This window comes from Eubalaena glacialis, chromosome 10 (assembly GCF_028564815.1).
Source record: "Eubalaena glacialis isolate mEubGla1 chromosome 10, mEubGla1.1.hap2.+ XY, whole genome shotgun sequence".
Lineage (NCBI taxonomy): Eukaryota > Metazoa > Chordata > Mammalia > Artiodactyla > Balaenidae > Eubalaena > Eubalaena glacialis.
In genome coordinates, this window is record NC_083725.1 from 65,166,650 (window position 1) to 65,187,183 (window position 20,534).

At 38.9% G+C, this 20,534-nt stretch overlaps 1 protein-coding gene across 1 annotated transcript in view; it reads left to right on the forward strand.

Annotated features, from left to right (window-relative positions):
• INTS4 (integrator complex subunit 4) overlaps positions 1 to 20,534 on the forward strand; it is a 116,523-nt gene that overhangs the window by 38,961 nt on the left and 57,028 nt on the right. Inside the window, exons 5-8 of the mRNA XM_061204098.1 lie at positions 11,517 to 11,702; positions 12,348 to 12,398; positions 16,025 to 16,113; positions 17,267 to 17,387. Coding sequence (XP_061060081.1) covers positions 11,517 to 11,702; positions 12,348 to 12,398; positions 16,025 to 16,113; positions 17,267 to 17,387 — 447 coding nt within the window. The remainder of the gene's footprint in view (positions 1 to 11,516; positions 11,703 to 12,347; positions 12,399 to 16,024; positions 16,114 to 17,266; positions 17,388 to 20,534) is intronic.

A 20,534-nucleotide genomic window follows, 5' to 3' on the forward strand; every position in this document is an offset into this window, starting at 1 on the left:
CTCCAGGCGCGCAGGCTCAGTAGTTGTGGCTCACGGGCCCAGTTGCTCCGCGGCATGTGGGATCTTCCCAGACCAGGGCTCGAACCTGTGTCCCCTGCATTGGCAGGCGGATTCTCAACCACTGCACCACCAGGGAAGCCCGATTGCTTTTCTTTTTACACACGTAGCTGTAATCATATTCTGTGTTCAATTTTGCTTTTTCACTAACGTAACAAAAGTATTTTCCTTATATTGTAAATGTTTTAGAAATATTTTTAATGGTTGCATGATATTTTGTCCAGTAATTAAACCATAGTTTGTCCTAACTATTCTCCTATTATTGGACATTTATATTGTAGCCATTTTTTTAAATTGTAAATAATAGTACAGTGAATGTGATTAGTCTAAAGTATTTTCTGTATTTACGGTTATTTACTAAACATAAATTGTCACAGTAGAATTACTAGATGAAAGCATTTAGAGTTTTTTGTAAGGCTTTTGATACTTTTGCCAAATTGTTTTCCAAAGTATTCCAGTTTATATGCCCATCAACAGTATATGAGAGTGCCTAATTTCACCTGTTTTTCTAGCATTGGATATTAAACAAGAGATTAAGATTTAAACAAGAGATAAACCTGTTAATTTGGTAGGAGGAAAATGGCATTTCATTTTTTTAAAATTTCCTTTTTAAAAGATTACTAGTGAGACCTCATATTTGTTCTTCATTTATATGTCCTCTCTTAAGAATGAGCTTTTCATGTTCTTTTCCAGTTTCTCATATGGAGTTTTTGTGCATTTCTTCACCATTTGTAATAGGATGAAAATTTGAACTACCTGGAAATGGCAGATCTGTCACAAGGTTTTGCAAATTCACATAAATAAAGACTATGATTCATAGTTACAGTTACTGTTTCTATTGCCTAATGCTATTTTGTCTGTGATTTTTGCCCTACAGTGTGCCTTGAGATATGATTCACATACAATAACATTCACTCTTTTGATAGAAATAATGCAAAGTATGTTTTTCAACTACAATGGAATGAAATTAGATGAGTAACAGAAAAAAATTAGGAAAAGCACAAATATGTGGAAATTAAACAACATACTCCTATTTAACCAAGGGTCAAAGAAGAAATCAGTAGGGTAATTAGCAAATACTTTGAGATGAGTGAAAATGAAGACACAACATACCAAAACTGGGCTGCACCTAATGCATGCCGAGAGGGAAATTTATAGCAATTAGTGTCTATAGTAAAAAAGAAGAAAGATCTCATACCAGTACCCTAACCTTCCACCTTAAGACGCTGTATAAAGAAGAGCACACTAAATATAAAGCATGCAGAAAGAGGGAAATACTAAAAACTAGAGGAGAAATTAATGAAATCAAGAGTAGAAAAACATTAGAGAAAACCAAAAGCTTGTTATTTGACAACAAAATTGATAAACCTTTAGTTTTGGAAAGGAAGAAAAGAAGGCTCAAATTACTAGAATCAGAAGTGAAAAGAGGCTATTTCTGCTGACCTGACAGAAAAGAAAAGGAGCATGGGGGCTCAGTAGTTGTGGCACATGGGCTTAGTTGCCCGACGGCGTGTGGGATCTTAGTTCCCCGACCAGGGATTGAACCATGTCCCCTGCATTGGAAGGCGGATTCTTAACCACTGGACCAGCAGGGAAGTCCCTTATCCTTATTATTTTTTTGAAGTTCATATTGCTCCTTTATATATTTTTAAAATGTAAGATGTGAATCTGCCATATTTTTTGTTTCACAGTAGGAAGAAAGTCATGCTTTTGGGTACTCTTAACGTTTCAAAATTCATCTCATTTTATCCTGTTAGTAATCCTTTGAGGTACATTGTACAGCTAGTCGTCATTTGAGAGATGAAGAGATTTAGATTTGGCCAGGAAATTACTAAGTCTTTTCTTGTGTAGGATTCACACAACTGAAATTAGAAGTCTTCTGCTTTCTTTCCTATCTGTGAAGATTTTTCTAGAAGAATAAATATCTTGTCATTTTTGCTTATATGGCTTCCTTAGAGCCTAGTTTAATTCTTTGTTTTTCTGTTTCCATCTCACCTTCTCTTCCATTCTCTCTGTTTCTTTTCTGTTCCTTTAATTCTGTGGCAAAAGTATCAAAACATTAAGCTCTTAAGGCAAAAGATAGAAACATACAGCATTTCAAGATTTATTAAATACTACCCAAACAGATATTATGTGTTGTTTGTTAGGAGAGGTTGTCTGTTAGAATCATTTCCATTGCTAAGTACACTGAATTTTTATCTGTGCTTAAAAACAATCCACATTGATGGGAATTCTTCAGCGGTCCAGTGGTTAGGACTCAGTGCTGTCAGTGCCATGGCCGGGGTTCAATCCCTGGTTGGGGCCCTAAGATCCCACAAGCCGTGCAGTGTGCTGCCTCCCTCCCCCTCCCAAAAAAGAAAAAAATATCCATATTGAAACTGAATGAGTCAGTAAGGTATTTTTGTCTTATTTAACCTCAGTCTCAGATTTTCTTGATATACTTAATCATTGATTTTTTTTCCTGTAGCAATAGTTTTAAACTGATTGGTTTAGCTTATTTTATTTTTGACGTGGATTGCTCTTATTATCAGGGATGTGGTTTGCTTACTCACTCCATTAATAGAGAAATGATGGCACTTTAATGGCCTGGGTATAACACCAAAATAGCATCATCTGTAGAGCAGAGACTAGGCAGCTATTAGTGGTGATAGCCATGATGTAAGTAGTGACCTGTGGGGGAAGGACATCATAAAACTGTAATTGCTGCCCTGAGGGTGTGATTTAGACTTATGATCTCTTTTGGGCTAACATTCAGTGTGCAGTAATAGGCTGGTTATGCGTCAGTGTTGCCTTGGTTACCTTAATAGGAACTAGAATGTTTTAGTTTGTTTGAAAATCAAATGAAGTATTTGTAACAATTGCAGCAATCTTCCAGGGGCTGGTGGTTCAGTTAACAGTTTAGTTATGACAAATGATGCTTCCATACTAAATAAAAATAGTTTTAAAAAAAAGAACAACTTTGCTGTATTAACTGTGACAGAGTCATTGTCAGCTTCGTATCTGGAAATTTCTCTTAACTTCTCAGTTTTAGTGTGTTATTTTGTTGGATAATTTTGAGCCCTTACTCTACATGACATTGTGATCACTTAAAAGTATATGTTTCAGAGGGCTTCCCTGGTGGCGCAGTGGTTGAGGATCTGCCTGCCAATGCAGGGGACATGGTTTGAGTCCTGGTCTGGGAAGATCCCACATGCCGTGGAGTGACTAGGCCCGTGAGCCACAATTACTGAGCCTGCGCATCTGGAGCCTGTGCTCTGCAACAAGAGAGGCCGCGATAGTGAGAGGCCTGCGCACCGCCATGAAGAGAGGCCCCCGCTTGCCGCAACTGGAGAAAGCCCTCGCACAGAAACGAAGACCCAACACAGCCATAAGTAAATAAATAAATAAATAAAATTAAAAAAAAAAAGTATATGTTTCAGGGCTTCCCTGGTGGCGCAGTGGTTGAGAATCTGCCTGCCAATGCAGGGGACACGGGTTCGAGCCCTGGTCTAGGAAGATCCCACGTGCCGCGGAGCAGCTGGGCCCGTGAGCCACAATTACTGAGCCTGCGCGTCTGGAGCCTGTGCTCTGCAACAAGAGAGGCCCCGATAGTGAGAGGCCCGCGCACTGCGATGAAGAGTGGCCCCCGCTCGAAGACCCAGCACAGCCATAAATAAATAAATAAAGACCCAGCACAGCCATAAATAAATAAATAAACAAATACTTAAAAAAAAAAAAGTATGTGTTGCACATTTCTGTAGCTTAAATAACTTGGAGGCATGAACTAACTCTGATCTAAAATGCTTGATTGAGACATTTTTATAAGGAGACAGTCCCTCTCTGAGAGCCCCACCCTCTGCACCTGAGCTTTCTCTCCAGGTTTCCTTTGTTCTCTCCTCTAAGTAAGCCTACCTGCCTAGTCTAACTTCACATAGAACATAGCTTCACACAGAAAGTTCAGGTCCATTTAGTTCAGGAATTTCCCCTTGGAGCATTCTGATGTGAACCATTAACAGGTGCTCAGTACCTTTCCTGACAGACTGCCCTCTTATTAGACAGCTATCACTAGAAAGTTTATGCTTGTGTGTTCCAGATCAGCAGGGCTGTTTCATCCAGCTGGCCCACTTTTACCTCTGACCCTTCTCAGTTTTCTATTTTTTGCCACCACCTGTCCTTCTTTTCCCCACCTGTTTCCCTTCTCTTCTTAAGCAGGTTGTTTTTTTAAAAGTACATGCCAAGTGCCAGGCACTATGCTAGGCATTTGTACTTACTGAATGTCTATTATATCTGGGACACTATTAGCTGATTTTACATACAATAATTATTAAATGAATTCATTTTAATCCACTCACCATAAAACTTCATGGTAGGTGATATGACTCCTATTATTACAAAGTAAGGATTTCTAAAAAGGGGCTTGGTGAAGACCACATAGATACTAAGTGGCAGCTCCAGCAATCAGACCTAGGTCTGTTCCAGTCTGTGTTCATTCCACTATGCTTCTTTGCCTCTCAAACAAGAGGGGAAACAAGTTATGAAATCCACTTTCTTTGCAAAGCCACCTACACCTCCTCCAGGCATTCTCTGCACCTGTGTGGGGATGAGTGTGCTATAGCTACCCCCTTTTTATGTTCTTAAAGTACACTTATTCTTATGGATAATATAATATTTTTCTAATGTTTATGAAACAGTATGGTTAGTTTATTCTTTTTTGTGTATATTTAAACTTTCATTTTTAAAAAAATCTCTAACTTGGGAATTCTCTGGTGGTCCAGTGGTTAGGGCTTGGTGCTTTCGGTGCCGAGGGCCCGGATTCAACCCCTGGTCAGGGAACTAAGATCCCCCAAGCCATGTGGTGTGGCCTTTAAAAAAAAAAAAAAAAAAATCTCAAACTTGAAGAAAAATTGTAAGCACAGTAATAAAGAACTCTTTTCTTGTGAACCATTTTAGAGTAAGTTGCTAACATGGTGCCCCATTACTCTTCAATACTTCAGTTTGTGTTTCCTATAAACAAAGATACTCTCCTTCATAACCTCAATATGACCATCAAAATCAGGACACTAACATCAACATATTACCATTTAATCCTCAAACCTCATTCAAATTTCAGTATTTATTCCAATGTCCTTTATAGGAAAAGAATCCAGTTCAGAATCACATCTTGCATTGATTGTCAACATATCTCATCAGTCTTTTTCTTTTTTTAAAAAATTAATTAATTAATTAATTAATTATTTTTCACAGCGTTGGGTCTTTTATTCCCCAATACTGTATACGTATATTTATTTATCCATAAATTGTATATATTTATTTATTTTAAAATTTTATTTTATTTATTTTTGGTTGTGTTGGGTCTTTTTTTTTTAACATCTTTATTGGAGTATAATTGCTTCACAATGGTGTGTTAGTTTCTGCTTTATAACAAAGTGAATCAGCTGTACGTATACATACATCCCCATATCTTCCTCCCTCTTGCGTCTCCCTCCCACCCTCCCTATCCCAACCCTCTAGGTGGTCACAAAGCACCGAACTGATCTCCCTGTGCTATGTGGCTGCTTCCCACTAGCGATCTATGTTACATTTGGTAGTATGTATATGTCCATGCCACTCTCTCACTTCGTCCCAGGTTACCCATCCTCCTCCTCATGTCCTCAAGTCCATTCTGTACTTCTGAGGCTTTATTCCTGTCCTGCCCCTAGGTTCTTCAGAACCATTTTTTTTTTTTAGATTCCATATATATGTGTTAGCCTACGGTATTTGTTTTTCTCTTTCTGACTTCTTAACTCTGCATGACAGACTCCAGGTCCATCCACCTCACTACAAATAACTCAGTTTCACTTCTCTTTATGGCTGAGTAATATTCCATTGTATATATGTGCCACATCTTCTTTATGCATTCATCTGTCGATGGACACTTAGGTTGTTCCATGTCCTGGCTATTGTAAATAGAGCTGCAGTGAACATTGTGGTACATGACTCTTTTTGAATTATGGTTTTCTCAGGGTATATGCCCAGTAGTGGGATTGCTGGGTCGTATGGTAGTTCTATTTTTAGTTTTCTGAGGAACCTCCATACTGTTCTCCATAGTGGCTGTATCAGTTTACATTCCCACCAACAGTGTAAGAGGGTTCCCTTTTCTCCACACCCTCTCCAGCATTTATTGTTTGTAGATTTTTTGATGGCCATTCTGACTGGTGTGAGGTGATACCTCACTGTAGTTTTGATTTGCATTTCTCTAATGTTTAGTGATGTTGAGCATCCTTTCATGTGTTTGTTGGCAATCTGTACATCTTCTTTGGAGAAATGTCTGTTTAGGTCTTCTGCCCATGTTTGGATTGTGTTGTTTGTTTTTTTGATATTGAGCTGCATGAGCTGCTTGTAAAATTTGGAGATTAATCCTTTGTCAGTTGCTTTATTTGCAAATATTTTCTCCCATTCTGAGGGTTGTCTTTTCATCTTGTTTATGGTTTCCTTTGCTGTGCAAAAGCTTTTAAGTTTCATTAGGTCACATTTGTTTATTTTTGTTTTTATTTCCCTTTCTCTAGGAGGTGGGTCAAAAAGGATCTTGCTGCGATTTATGTCAAAGAGTGTTCTGCCTATGTTTTCCTCTACGAGTTTTATAGTGTCTGGTCTTACATTTAGCTCTTTAATCCATTTTGAGTTTATTTTTGTGTATGGTGTTAAGGAGTGTTCTAATTTCATTCTTTTACATGTAGTTGTCCAGTTTTCCCAGCACCACTTATTGAAGAGGCTGTCTTTTCTCCATTGTATATTCTGGCCTCCTTTATCAAAAATAAGGTGACCATATGTGCATGGGTTTATCTCTGGGCTTTCTATCCTGTTCCATTGATCTATATTTCTGTTTTTGTGCCAATACCATACTGTCTTGATTACTGTAGCTTTGTAGTATAGTCTGAAGTCCGGGAGCCTGATTCCTCCAGCTCCGTTTTTCTTTCTCAAGATTGCTTTGGCTCTTCGGGGTCTTTTGTGTTTCCATACAAATGGTGAAATTTTTTGTTCTAGTTCTGTGAAAAATGCCATTGGTAATTTGATAGGGATTGCATTGAATCTGTAGATTGCTTTGGGTAGTATAGTCATTTTCACAATGTTGATTCTTCCAATCCAAAAACATGGTATATCTCTCCATCTGTTTGTATCATCTTTCTTTCATCAGTGTCTTATGGTTTTCTGCATACAGGTCTTTTGTCTCCTTAGGTAGGTTTATTCCTAGGTATTTTATTCTTTTTGTTGCAGTGGTAAATGGGAGTGTTTCCTTAATTTCTCTTTCAGATTTTTCATCATTAGTGTATAGGAATGGAAGAGATTTCTGTGCATTAATTTTATATCCTGCTTTACCAAATTCATTGATTAGCTCTAGTAGTTTTCTGGTAGCGTCTTTAGGATTCTTTATGTTTAGTATCATGTCATCTGCAAACAGTGACAGCTTTACTTCTTCTTTTCGATTTGGATTCCTTTTACTTCTTTTTCTTCTCTGATTGCTGTGGCTAAAACTTCTAAAACTATGTTGAATAGTAGTGGTGAGAGTGGACTGTTGAATAATAATGGTGAGAGTGGATAACCTTGTCTTGTTCCTGATCTTAGAGGAAATGGTTTCAGTTTTTCACCATTGAGAATTATGTTGGCTGTGGGTTTGTCATATATGGCCTTTATTATGTTAAGGTAAGTTCCCTCTATGCCTACTTTCAGGAGGGTTTTTAACATAAATGAGTGTTGAATTTTGTCGAAAGCTTTTTCTGCATCTATTGAGATGATCATATGATTTTTCTCCTTCAATTTGTTAATAATCACATTGATTGATTTGCGTATACTAAAGAATCTTTGCATTCATGGGATAAACCCCACTTGATCATGGTGTATGATCCTTTTAATGTGCTGTTGGATTCTGTTTGCTAGTATTTTGTTGAGGATTTTTACATCTATGTTGATCAGTGATACTGGCCTGTAGTTTTCTTTCTTTGTGACATCTTTGTCTGGTTTTGGTATCAGGGTGATGGTGGCCTCGTACAATGAGTTTGGGGGTGTTCCTTCTTCTGCTATATTTTGGAAGAGTTTGAGAAGGATAGGTGTTAGCTGTTCTCTAAATGTTTGATAGAATTCGCCTGTGAAGCCATCTGGTCCTAGGCTTTTGTTTGTTGGAAGATTTTTAATCACAGTCTCAATTTCAGTGCTTGTGACTGGTCTGTTTATATTTTCTATTTCTTCCTGGTTCAGTCTCGGAAGGTTGTGCTTTTCTAAGGATCTGTCCATTACTTCCAGGTTGTCCATTTTATTGACGTATAGTTGCTTGTAGTAATCTGTCATGATCCTTTGTATTTCTGCAGTGTCCGTTGTAACTTCTCCCTTTTCATTTCTAATTGTATTGATTTGAGTCTTCTCCCTTTTTTTCTTGATGAGTCTGGCTAATGGTTTATCAATTTTGTTTGTCTTCTTAAAGAACCAACTTTTAGTTTTATTGATCTTTATTATTGTTTACTTCATTTCTTTTTCATTTATTTCTGATCCGATCTTTAAGATTTCTTTCCTTCTGCTAACTTTGGGGGTTTTTTGTTCTTCTTTCTCTAATTGCTTTAGGTGTAAGGTTAGGTTGTTTATTTGAGATGTTTCTTGTTTCTTGAGGTAGGATTTTATTGCTATAAACTTCCCTCTTAGAATTGCTTTTGCTGCATCCCATAGGTTTTGGGTTGTTGTGTTTTCATTGTCATTTATTTCTAGGTATTTTTTGATTTCCTCTTTGATTTCTTCAGTGATCTCTTGGTTATTTAGTAGTGTATTGTTTAGTGTATTGTTTAGTGTATTGTTTAGCAGGTTGTTTGGGTTTTATTGATATTGAGGTATATGAGCTGTCTATATGTTTGGAATGTTAACCCGTTATTGGTCATGTAATTTGCAAATATTTTTCTCCGATTCATTAGGTTGTCTTTTTTGTCAGTGGTTTCCTTTGCTGTGCAAAAGTTTTTAAGTTTAATTAGGTCCCATTTGTTTATTTTTGCTTTTGTTTCCTTTGCCTTAGGAGAGAGACCCAAAAAAAAATTTCTATGATTTATGTCAAGGAGTGTTCTGCCTGTGTTTTCTTCTGGGAGTTTTATGGTTTCTAATCTTACATTTAGGTGTTTTTTTTTGTTTTTTTGTTTTTGGCTGTGTTGTGTCTTAGTTGAGGCACACAGGATCTTCATTGTGGCATGCAAACTGTTCATTGCGGCGTGCAGGCTTCTCCCTAGTTGTGGCGTGCAGGTTTTTCTCTCTCTAGTTGTTCTTCAGAGCGTGTGGGCTCTGTAGTTTGCAGCTCAAGGACTCTCTAGTTGAGGCACACGGGCTCAGTAGTTGTGGCGTGCGGGCTTAGTTGCCCTGCAGCATGTGGGATCTTAGTTCCCCGACCAGGGATTGAACCTGCGTCCCCTGCATTGGAAGGTGGATTCTTTACCACTGGACCACCAGGGAAGCCCCACAGTTAGGTCTTTAATCCATTTTGAGTTTACTTTTGTATATGGTATGAGAAAATGTTCTAATTCATACTTTTACATGTAGCCGTAGAGTTTCTCCAGCACCACTTATCAAAGGGACTGTCTTTTCCCCGTTGTATATTCTTTCCTTCTTTGTTGTAGATTAATTGACCATAAGTGTGTGGGTCCATTTCTTGGCTCTCTCTTCTTTTCCATTGATCTGTGTGTCTGTTTTTTTAAAAATTTGTTTATTTATTTATTTTTGGCTGTGTTGGGTCTTTGTTGCTGTGCACAGGCTTTCTCTAGTTGCGATGAGTTGGGGCTGCTCTTTGTTGCGGTGCGCGGGCTTCTCATTGCAATGGCTTCTCGTTGCGGAGCACGGGCTCTAGGCACGTGGGCTTCAGTAGTTGTGGCACACGGGCTCAGTAGTTGTGGCTTGCGGGCTCTGGAGCGCAGGCTCAGTAGTTGTGGCGCATGGGCTTAGTTGCTCCGTGGCATGTGGAATATTACCGGACCAGGGCTCGAACCCGTGTCCCCTGCAATGGCAGGTGGATTCTTAACCACTGCGCCACCAGGGAAGTCCTGTGTGTCTGTTTTTGTGCCATTAACATACTGTTTTGATCATGGTAGCCTTGTAGTATAGTCTAAAGGCAGGGAGCATGATTCCTCCAGGTTTGTTCTTTTTTCTCAAGATTGCTTTGGTGATGGTGGCTTTTTATTTTATTTTATTTTTTAGGTGGAAGGAAGCAAATTTTATTATTAATAATAATCGTAATAGTAACAATAGCTGATAATGTTTATGGAATTCTCACAACACTGCAGATGCTTTGCATGCACTTAATTTAAATTAATTTACTTTCAGTTCTCCTAAGAACCCCCAAAAGAAGGCCCTTTATAATCCATATTTAGTCTCTGTATTCTGTGCTCAATGTATAAAAGATTCTAAAAGCAGCACAGTCTTTTTTTTCTTTTTTTGGCTGCATTGGGTCTTCGTTGCTGCACATGGGCTTCCTCTAGTTGCGGCAAGCTCAGCTCAAGCCCGTGTTGAGAAACGCGGGCTTCTCATTTCGGTGGCTTCTCTTGTTGTGGAGCGCAGGCTCTAGGTGCGTGGGCTTCAGTAGTTGTGGTGCATGGGCTCAGTAGTTGTGGTGCATGGGCTTAGTTGCTCTGCAGCATGTGGTATCTTTCTGGACCAGGGATTGAACCTGTGTCCCCTGCGCTGGCAGGTGGATTCTTAACCACTGCACCACCGTGGAAGCCCAGGAGCACAGTCTTAAAGGAGATGGACTTGTGAAAACAAGACATTGCAGTACAATTTGATGCCTGAGAGGATACCACAGCAGCTACCAAGAGGAAGGGCCTAGCTTCCTGCTGGGGAGGACGAAGCCTGATGGTGGCTATTTTTGATGGTGGTAGAGTAGTTACTGTGAGAGTTGGTCATGTTTTACTTCCTTATCTGGGTGCTTCTTATTTGTGTGTGTTTTGTGAAAATTCATTGAGTTGTACATTTAATATTTTTACATATTTCTGTATGAATATTAAAATTTTTTAAATTTATGAATTTTTGTTCTGTTTTTAGATTTGATAGTGAATAAAATGCAATTTAAGGGGTCACTTTTAAAGTACCTAGTCTTTACAAGGCCAGGTGCTTGCTGTTGGGAGTATAATGTTGAATAAATGGGAGTCTTATTTTCTAAGGACTCATGATTCTTTTTGGAAGACACATACTCAAAAAACATGAAGGGAATTCCTTGGCTGTCCAGTGGTTAGGATTAGGCACTTTCACTGCCAGCGCCTGGGTTCAATCCCTGGTTGGGGAAATAAATCCCCCAAGCCACACAGCATGGCCAAAAAACCAAAAAACAACAACAACAAAAAACCCATGAGACTAGACAGACTAGTGAGAATGTAGTGTTTGAAGTCATTCCTAAAGTTGATACAGTGCTTTTGTTTCTGTGTTTTTGTTTATTTTTAAGATATCTTAATCATGTCCTTTTGTTCTCTCTTTTCTTTTCATAGCACCTGACAGATACCTCGCATGGTGTAAGAAATAAGTGCCTGCAATTACTTGGCAATCTGGGTTCTTTGGAGAAAAGTGTCACAAAAGATGCAGAAGGCCTAGCTGTCAGAGACGTCCAGAAGATTATAGGGGATTACTTCAGTGACCAGGACCCACGTGTCAGAACAGCAGCTATAAAAGCCATGGTAAACGTGATCATGGAAACTAAATGGAGATAGTTTTTTTTTGTTTGTTTTTTTCTTTTCTTTTTTTTTTAAGTTAATGGCTAATGCCACCTTGGATACATTCTGAATCCCCCCAGGGTATACTTTATGCACACTTTCAGGAAGGTGTTGGTGGCATCACGGAACTCAAAGGCACACATTCCTTTACAACAGTTGCTTATCTTTGGGCTTCTTTGGTAGCTTTCACCTGCATTTCTGAAACATGGAAAGTACAACTTGTATCCCAGGTCCATGGGAGAGATGTTACTTGGTATTATAGTACAATAGGTACAGGTTATACCTTTGTATTTCAGAAGTATAGGTGAAAGTTATGGGGGAGGGCTGCTCTTTAGGGGGAGATGGTGTTAACCATTTCTTCCTCAGCCTCCTTATCATTATTTCATATTTTTTCTGATATCCCCTTGGGACAGTCCATGGGTTAGATTCATTAAGTGTTTGAGCGTTTCTACTGAAAAGTCCAGGTTTCTTATTTATATAGCACTGATTTTGGCCAAAGGGAACCATGTTAATGTGATATAATGGGGAAAAATATATGAGATTGTGGGGAGACATTGGAAATATTGATTTTTTTTTTCGGAATACTTAAACTTTATCTTTATTATCTAGTTGCAGCTCCATGAAAGAGGACTGAAATTATACCAAACAATTTATTCTCAGGTACCTTAAATGATTACTGTCTAGAAGAGGAGGGAGGTGGAGAAATCATGATACTGGGAGGGTGGCACGCTGGTGGTCAGAATTTGAAAACATAGAGCTTCAGCTGGCTAACAGTGGCAGTGTTGTGATGAATGTGCAGTTGTATCCAAAACATACATTCTAAGAAGAGAATGGGGAATATGTAATGAATAGCACTAGTGCATGTGAGGAGGGCATTTGGGAGGATTTAGGTAGCTCAGTATGAATACCAGAGTATACAAAGAGAAGTGTAGTGTTCAGAGTAAGGAAAGTGGTAGTCTTGCTGATCTCTGCTTGGTTGACTGAGATTGACTTCAAACCTGAAGTCAATTCAGGGCACCACACTTGAGAAACTGGAGTATTTCTGGAGGAGGATGACCAAGACCATGGGATCATATTAAAAGATATCACATGATTGTTATAGCTTTGGTAAGGAAAAGTACAATGAAGTTATAGTATCATTAGGAGAAGCTGACTGAGTGTCTAACCGAAAGCCCTTACAGTTATTCTTGTAGAATAATTGGATGTATCTAGAGACAAGAAATCTAAATCCACGCTCAGAGACCAGTTTTTGTTAGCCTACTGAGAGTGGTTTTAGCTTTTAGAGGAAGAGGATAATTAGCCAAACTATTAGCCCCTATGACTGATGTGTAAACCAAGTACGTTCTTTTACAAATGAAGTAGAATGAGTTCAGAATGGTTATGTTGGTGTGACCTATAGGAAAACTGTGTGGGAAACCAAATAATTAAAGGAAGCTTGTAGAGTAAGGACTCAAAGGAAAAAGAGTTAGTCCGATGATTCAGATGTTTAGTGACATAAGACTGTGTCAGTTGGTTAGGCAAGCAATGCTGTGGACCTCGAGGGAGTGAGGATGGAATGATGGGGGAGGATTTGAGATATGAGGTAGAATTAGTTACTATAATGAGTTCATTTTGATTATCTTGAGTTTGAAGGATTGATGGGATACTCATGAGGAGAATTCCAGGTCTGGAACTCAGGAAAGATCAGAGCTGGAGGTGGATATTTGGAGCCATCAATATCTAGGGGTCATGGGGATACCCAGGGAGAGTAAGAAGATTGGAAGTGATGAGGATGGAGCCAGGGGTGAGGTCCAACGTTTAAGAAAGGAGCCCTAGAATGGAACTGAGGAGCAGCTTGATGGAGGAGGAGGAAAAATATATTCCAAAAAAGGCAGGAGGGCATTCTCATAGTCAGCAGTGTCAAATGCTGGTGAAAGGTCATTTAGGATAGCACTGAAATCTGGTCATGGGACTTAGCAACAAAGTGGTCATTAGTGAGTTTAAAGAGAGCAATTTCAGTAGAGTGCTGGGACTGGGGGAAGCCAGATCAGGGTCTTTTGAGTTGAGGCATTTAAAGTCTATTGACTATGACTATACTTTAAAGAAACTTGACTATGATAGGAAAGTGGGGTAGAAGTTGGTAGAAGGGGGCATAGGATTAAGGGTTGTTGGTTTTTTTTTTTCCTGTATTTTAAAGACAGTTGCTAAGTATGTTTATATGTTGAAGAGAGAGCTAGTGTTTTGGGAGAGCTAGTGTTATGATAGAAGAGACAAAGGAGAATAAATGCTGGAGTAAGTTCCTTGAGGCAGAAAATCAGATTCATGAGCTGATTCATCCAACAAATGTTAGTGAGTACCTAATGCTGGCTGTATAATGCCAAGCATGTTATAGTAGATAGGACCCATGCCCTTCACATTGTCATAGGTAAGACAGGCAATTAACAAATAAGCAAACACAGTTATAGCATATGAGTATTGCTGTGAGGTAAATCAATAGGATGCTATCATAGAGAATCACAAAGAGGATCTATTTTGGAGGATGGTAAGGGATGGTCATGTGAGGAAGTGATGGGATCCATAGCAAAAGTAGAAGGATTAGGAACTAGAAAGGACCCTTTTCCCTCAGATATTGAGAAAACAAGGGGTGGGAGAATACAGGAATAAATGAATTTATAACTGGTGTGGAGTAGTTGAGTGGGTTTGTGCCTGAGAACCTTGATTTTTCTCAGATAAACAGGTCGCCTTATAGCTGGTAGTGGGATAGAAGTCCTGAGGAAAAGGTTAAGAAAAGCTGCCTTGGGGCTTCCCTGGTGGCACAGTGGATAAGAATCTGCCTGCCAGTGCAGGGGACACGGGTTCGAGCCCTGGTCCAGGAAGATCCCACATGCCGTAGAGCGACTAAGGCTGTGTGCCACAACTACTGAGCCTGCACTCTAGAGCCCTTGAGCCACAACTACTTTTGTGAGCCGCAACAAGAGAAGCCACTGCAATGGGAAGCCCGCGCACTGCAACGAAGAGTAGCCACCGCTCGCCGCAACTAGAGAAAGCCTGCGTGAATCAACAAAGACCCAGCACAGCCAAAAAAAACAAAAGGCTCATTAGCCACCTTTCTGAAAAAAAGAAAAGCTGCCTTGGGAAATGGAAGTGGAAAGCAGGAGTGTAAAAGATTTCAGAGTAGGACTAATAAGGTTTGAGATCATGAATCACCAATCCCTTAGAGAGTGTGGTCTTCTTTGCCAGTGCTCTGCTGCCCCTGTGAAGACTAGAGAAAGTCTTAGGTTTTTGGAGCAGCTGTAGCAGAAATCCTGAGGGGGTTGTGTATGATGATGCAGACAATGCTGTCAAGAGACTGAAGTAAGGACGGGTATAGAGCAAGGAAAAGGTGGTTTATTTGGAAAGAAAGGATAGAATTAAAGCAGTGGTTCTCAACCAAGGTGATTTTGCCCTCCAGGGCACATTTGGCAATGTCTGGAGGTATTTTTGACTATTGCAGTTGCTGGGGAGAGGAAGAGGATGCGGTGCTACAACTACCTAGTGGGTAGAGGCCAGGGATGCTGCTAAATATCTTATATTGCACAGGACAGCCCCTCACAACAAAGAATTATCTAGTCCAAAATGTCAATAATAGCAAGGTTGAGAGACCCTGCTTAAATGGATAGGTAACTTAAGTGGGATGAAGAGCAGGTGTGATGGGTTAAGTCATGACGATGGAAGAGCTGGTAGAGTAGCATATATGGTCAAAGCATGGAATATAAGATTTTAAAATTTCAAAAACCGTTTTCTGGGTGTTGTTGAAGTCTAGGGTGTAGCTATGACTGTGGGTGGAGTAGGGATATTCCATTTCAGACTAAAGTAAAAAAGGAAAATTTGGCCTCTTTTTGGCGTTAAAATTGTACATTTATTTAGAGTGCTTGAATTTTCAGATGGACTGTCAGTCAGAAATTTGTGCTCTAGTTTCACAGATAGGGAAAAAACTCATCTTTGGTGTTTGAGCCTGTGAGGGTAGCACTGTGGGCTCCCAGCAAGCTTTGCTCTGATTGATGCTATTCTAGATGGCTTTTGTGCTATCTATCAATCTGTGGTTCTCCTTTCAGACATGGGGTGGGAGGGTACACAGTCAGAACACAGCCAGAGCAGCTGGCAGAGGCCAAGAATTCTTTGTTGGGCAAAGGTTCAAGAAGTTAAAATCACCCATATGTGTGTTGATTGGTATCCTTATCCAGCCACCTTATCTTCATTTTGAAAATAGTTTGAACATCACCTGGGAGGACACAGAACTAACAGACTTTTGGAATCCTTGTTTGCAGGCTTGTAAATTGCTCTCTGATGACTATGAACAAGTGCGCAGTGCTGCAGTCCAGCTTATCTGGGTTGTCAGTCAGCTGTATCCTGAAAGGTCAGTGTGGGTGTAAGCCAGCTTTTGTTCATTGCTAAGCCATTTTTCTCTCCTCCCACCATGCAGAAAGCCCACCTCCAGAAAAGGAATGTTGGCTAGATTTTTGGAAGGCAGTATGGAATAGGGGAAAAGCATGGGACCCTGAAAATCAGGATGCTTGGTCCTTGTTTTTCAGCTCTGCCTTGAACTTTCTGTGTATGCTGGGAAAGACACTTCGCCTCTCTGGGTCCCAACCTCCTCAACTATAGATGAAAAGATTGGATGGTCTTTGTCAAATGCTATCCACTCCACCTCTGCCCACCCCTTAAAAAAAGTCTTTAAAATGGTTTGGGGCACATTTTAGTAAATACAAATGCCAGCTAAAGATACCAGGTGAATTTGAAAATAATGATCCCTTATGTAGTGTTTTCCTGGTTAAAAATATTTTCATAGGGAATTCCCTGGTGGTCCAGTGGTTAGGACTTGGTGCTTTCTCTGCTGAGGGCCTGGGTTCAGTCCCTGGTCGGGGAGCTACGATTGCACAAGCTGTGCGGTGCGGCCAAAAAAAAAATTTTTTTTTCACAGTAATTAAATAATTTATCTCACAGTGATCCTTTGAGGTGGAGAGACAGATATTATTTATTCTGTTTTATAGAAGAACTCCTTTTATAGGAAAAAGAAGTGTTTTTTCCTCTTCATTAAGCTACCTACTGAAATTGAAAAACCAGAATGAGTTAATAAAGCTATAGACACCACCCCCCACCCCCCCCCCAAAAAAAAGACTAGCTGGAAATTGTCTTTTCATTTAGGACCAGATTTGCAAGTATGTTTTATATTGGTTTATTCTGAGACTTGCTATATTGACAACAATGCAATTATAAGAGAGAATAAACTTAAAGATATACTCTGTGGTAGCTGTTTTTGGTATCTCATAAATCTTTGAATCTTCAGTGTTAAATACTTTTTACTGAAGACACAAATTTGCATTGCAACTAAAAATAGACAAATCCCAGAGTGATTTGGTTACTCTGAAATGTATTTCATCATTATAGGATTTGAATTATTCAATTATCATTTCTATTTGTGCTAATTTTCATTGGTCATTCTCAGTTTATTGAACCTGCAATTTTAGGCTCATGTTTTGTCACTTGTGGTTTCTTTTCTTTTGATTTAGCATTGTCCCAATCCCTTCTTCTAATGAAGAAATTCGCTTAGTTGATGATGCGTTTGGAAAAATTTGTCACATGGTCAGTGATGGCTCCTGGGTGGTTCGAGTTCAAGCTGCAAAGCTATTGGTAAGTTACATCTTCTTTAATGAACATATTACCTGTTACACTTGTAAAACATTTTGAGAAACTAGCTAGGGATAGGTGTAATGCGCTTTTATAAACCTTAGTATTTCTTAAAATAGAAACAAATTGTTCACTTTCCCATAGAGAAGTAGTCTTTTAGAACTAGAAAGAATTTTAAAGATAATCCTATTTAATCTCATTAGCATATTACACAACCAAAGTCTAGAGAAAAAGGAACATAATAATAAAAATAATTGTTACCATTACTAAGCACCTGGTATGGCCTAGATACTTTTCTATGAGGCCACTTAATTATCTCATTTATTCTTTTTTTTTTAATTGGAGTATAATTGCTTTATTATCCCATTTATTCTTACAGTAACCCAGCAAGGTAGGTGCTATTATTCCCACTTTCCAGGTGAGAAAACTGAGGCTTTGAGGATTTAAGTAAATTATTCAATTTATACAGATAGGAAGTTGTAGAATGAGATTCAGATGCTAATTGGACTTTTAGCCTTATTCTTTCCTACTGTTTTGCCTTTGGGGACTCTAGTATATTTGTAAGAAAAATTTTAACTTTTCAGAAATAGAGCCGTCTTATAGAAGAAGGAGTGTTGGCCTAATACTCAGCCTTATTTTATACCTGTGTTGTCTTGGGCATGTCACTTAATCTTAGTCTCGTTTCCTCATCTGTTAAGTGGCTTATAATATCTCTCATGTTTACCTCACAGGGTTGTCATGACACTCAAATGAGATCCTGTCTGTGAATATGTGTATAAACTGTGAAGTACTACACTATGCAAGGTGGTGGGGTTGTTATAATATATAAATATATATATAACTATCTATAAAAATTTGTATTAATGTCACAGCAAGAATATCTGAAATTCTTTTTGATAACTTCTCTTTTGAGGGCCCCCAACTATGCCAGTCTTAGTAAGATTGTTGGCTAAAAAGTTTGGACCTGATTGTACTGGACACAGATCCTGTGATACCCCTAGTCCTTTGACCAGTATTTTGGGGGTAACTGCTGAAACCTATGTGAAGCACTTTCATGGAAAAATAAGGAATTTGGATGATTTCAATATTTCCTGCTTACAGATTATATTGCTTGTCCATAATAAAATATAGAGTTAAACAAGCCAGCTGTTAGTGATTTTATTTTTGAATTCACATTTTAAAGCCTTGTTTTGATTTGTGGATATTTTAAAATTCAGAACAATGCAATCATTCATCAGATTCCTTCATTCAGCGTGTACTGAGCATCTACAGTGTGCTGTGTGTGTGTGAGGGGATGTTTTAGAGGAATAATTCAATGATATATTGTCATCTGAGTAGGCAGTTAGAAAAGTAATCCTTAAAGCAGAGTCATTCAAATTTTTTAGTTTTGTACCCCATAGAATCTAAAATTCATTTATGTAAAGCTGTATGAATAATGAATTACAGTGGTGAGTAGAAAAGATTTTCACTTAGATGACTGTAATTTGACTCAAGTGCTTTATGTTATTTAAGTGATTTCAAATCCAAACAACTCTAAATTACATAAGTATGATTATACTTCAAAAGTAATTAATAATCTAATCTTGCTAATTATAATAATTGTTACTATTTATAGAGTTCCTAGCCCACTAAGCTAGGCACTTTTAGTCATACATGCATACACATGCACATACACCCATTTCCTCATATACAGGCACACGTAAATATATGTCTATACATACACTTATATACATACTCACTTTTTGTTTTTCATTTTTAATTCTTTTAAACTCCTTGAGGTAGGTATTATATTATTTATTTTATAAATAATAAAACTAAGGTTTAGAAAAGTATAATTTGTCCAAGGCCACATAGATTGTAAATGATACTTCATGCTCTAAAGCCCATGTAGAATTCCTTCCTAGTGCGGGTCCAGTTATATATTGGGAGCTGCGGTTGTGCAGCTAAGGTCCTGCTGGTTTACTAGTTCCTCTGTGCAAGCTAAGAGGTAAACTCCCCTGCTCCAATTCTTGAGTAGACAAATCCGTGATCAGGTGAACCATATATGGTCTTTAGACTACATATTCATCAATTCAGCAAACTCTGAGCATAATCTGTGTCTTCAAAAGAGTGGATAGTCAGGTAGGTTGACATAGGCAATCAGTCAATTACAATACCGGTACTCTAGGAAAGAGCACCTAACACATGCACAGAAGGCTTCTTGGATGAGGTGATTTCTCAGTTGACTTTGAAAGATGAGTATGGGTTAGCTAGGTAAAGAAGTAGAGAAGGAGAAAATATGAGCAGAGATACATGAGTACACTATCATGCATGCTAATATCATACTAAACTACAATATCATGTTAAACTACAAGCAGTTTGGTACTTCTTGGTATGGGGGATAATGTTCGATTTGGTGATGTGTGACAAGATTAAGCTCGGGGGACTCCCCTGGTGGCGCAGTGGTTAAGAATCCGCCTGCCAATGCAGGGGACACGGGTTCGAGCCCTGATCCAGGAAGATCCCACATGCCCCGGAGCAACTAAGCCCATGCGCCACAACTACTGAGCCTGCGCTCTAGGGCCCGTGAGCCACAACTACTGAGCCCTCGTGCCACAACTACTGAAGCCCGTGCGCCTAGAGCCCGTGCTCTGCAACAAGAGAAGCCACCGCAACGAGAAGCCCGCGCACCGCAATGAAGAGTAGCCCCTACTCGCCGCAACTGAAGAAAGCCCATGCACAGCAACGAAGACCCAACGCAGCCAAAAATAAATAAAATAAATAAATTTATAAAAAAAAAAAAAAAAGATTAAGCTCGGGAGGAACGCAGAAGCCAGGTTTTCAAGAACTTAGATGAAATGATAAGGCTTTAGACTTAAGTCCATCTTGTACAGAAAATGAATAGAGTCCATTCTCCTTGGCTTATAGCAGGATGAAAAATTTCAGATATGGGATAGATCAGAAAATTCAAAACCATGTAAAGGGTTGGTTTTCAGTTATCTGTAACTTACCTGATGGAGCAAAGAAACTTGATTTTCAAGAATACAGCTCCATGGGACTATTTAGAATACAATCACTACTTTGAAATTAATTATGGTAATTGGCATCCTATCTAGAATAGGGTCCTTAGTTTAATGATTTCTTTTTAAGATGTTAAATAATTTAAACCTT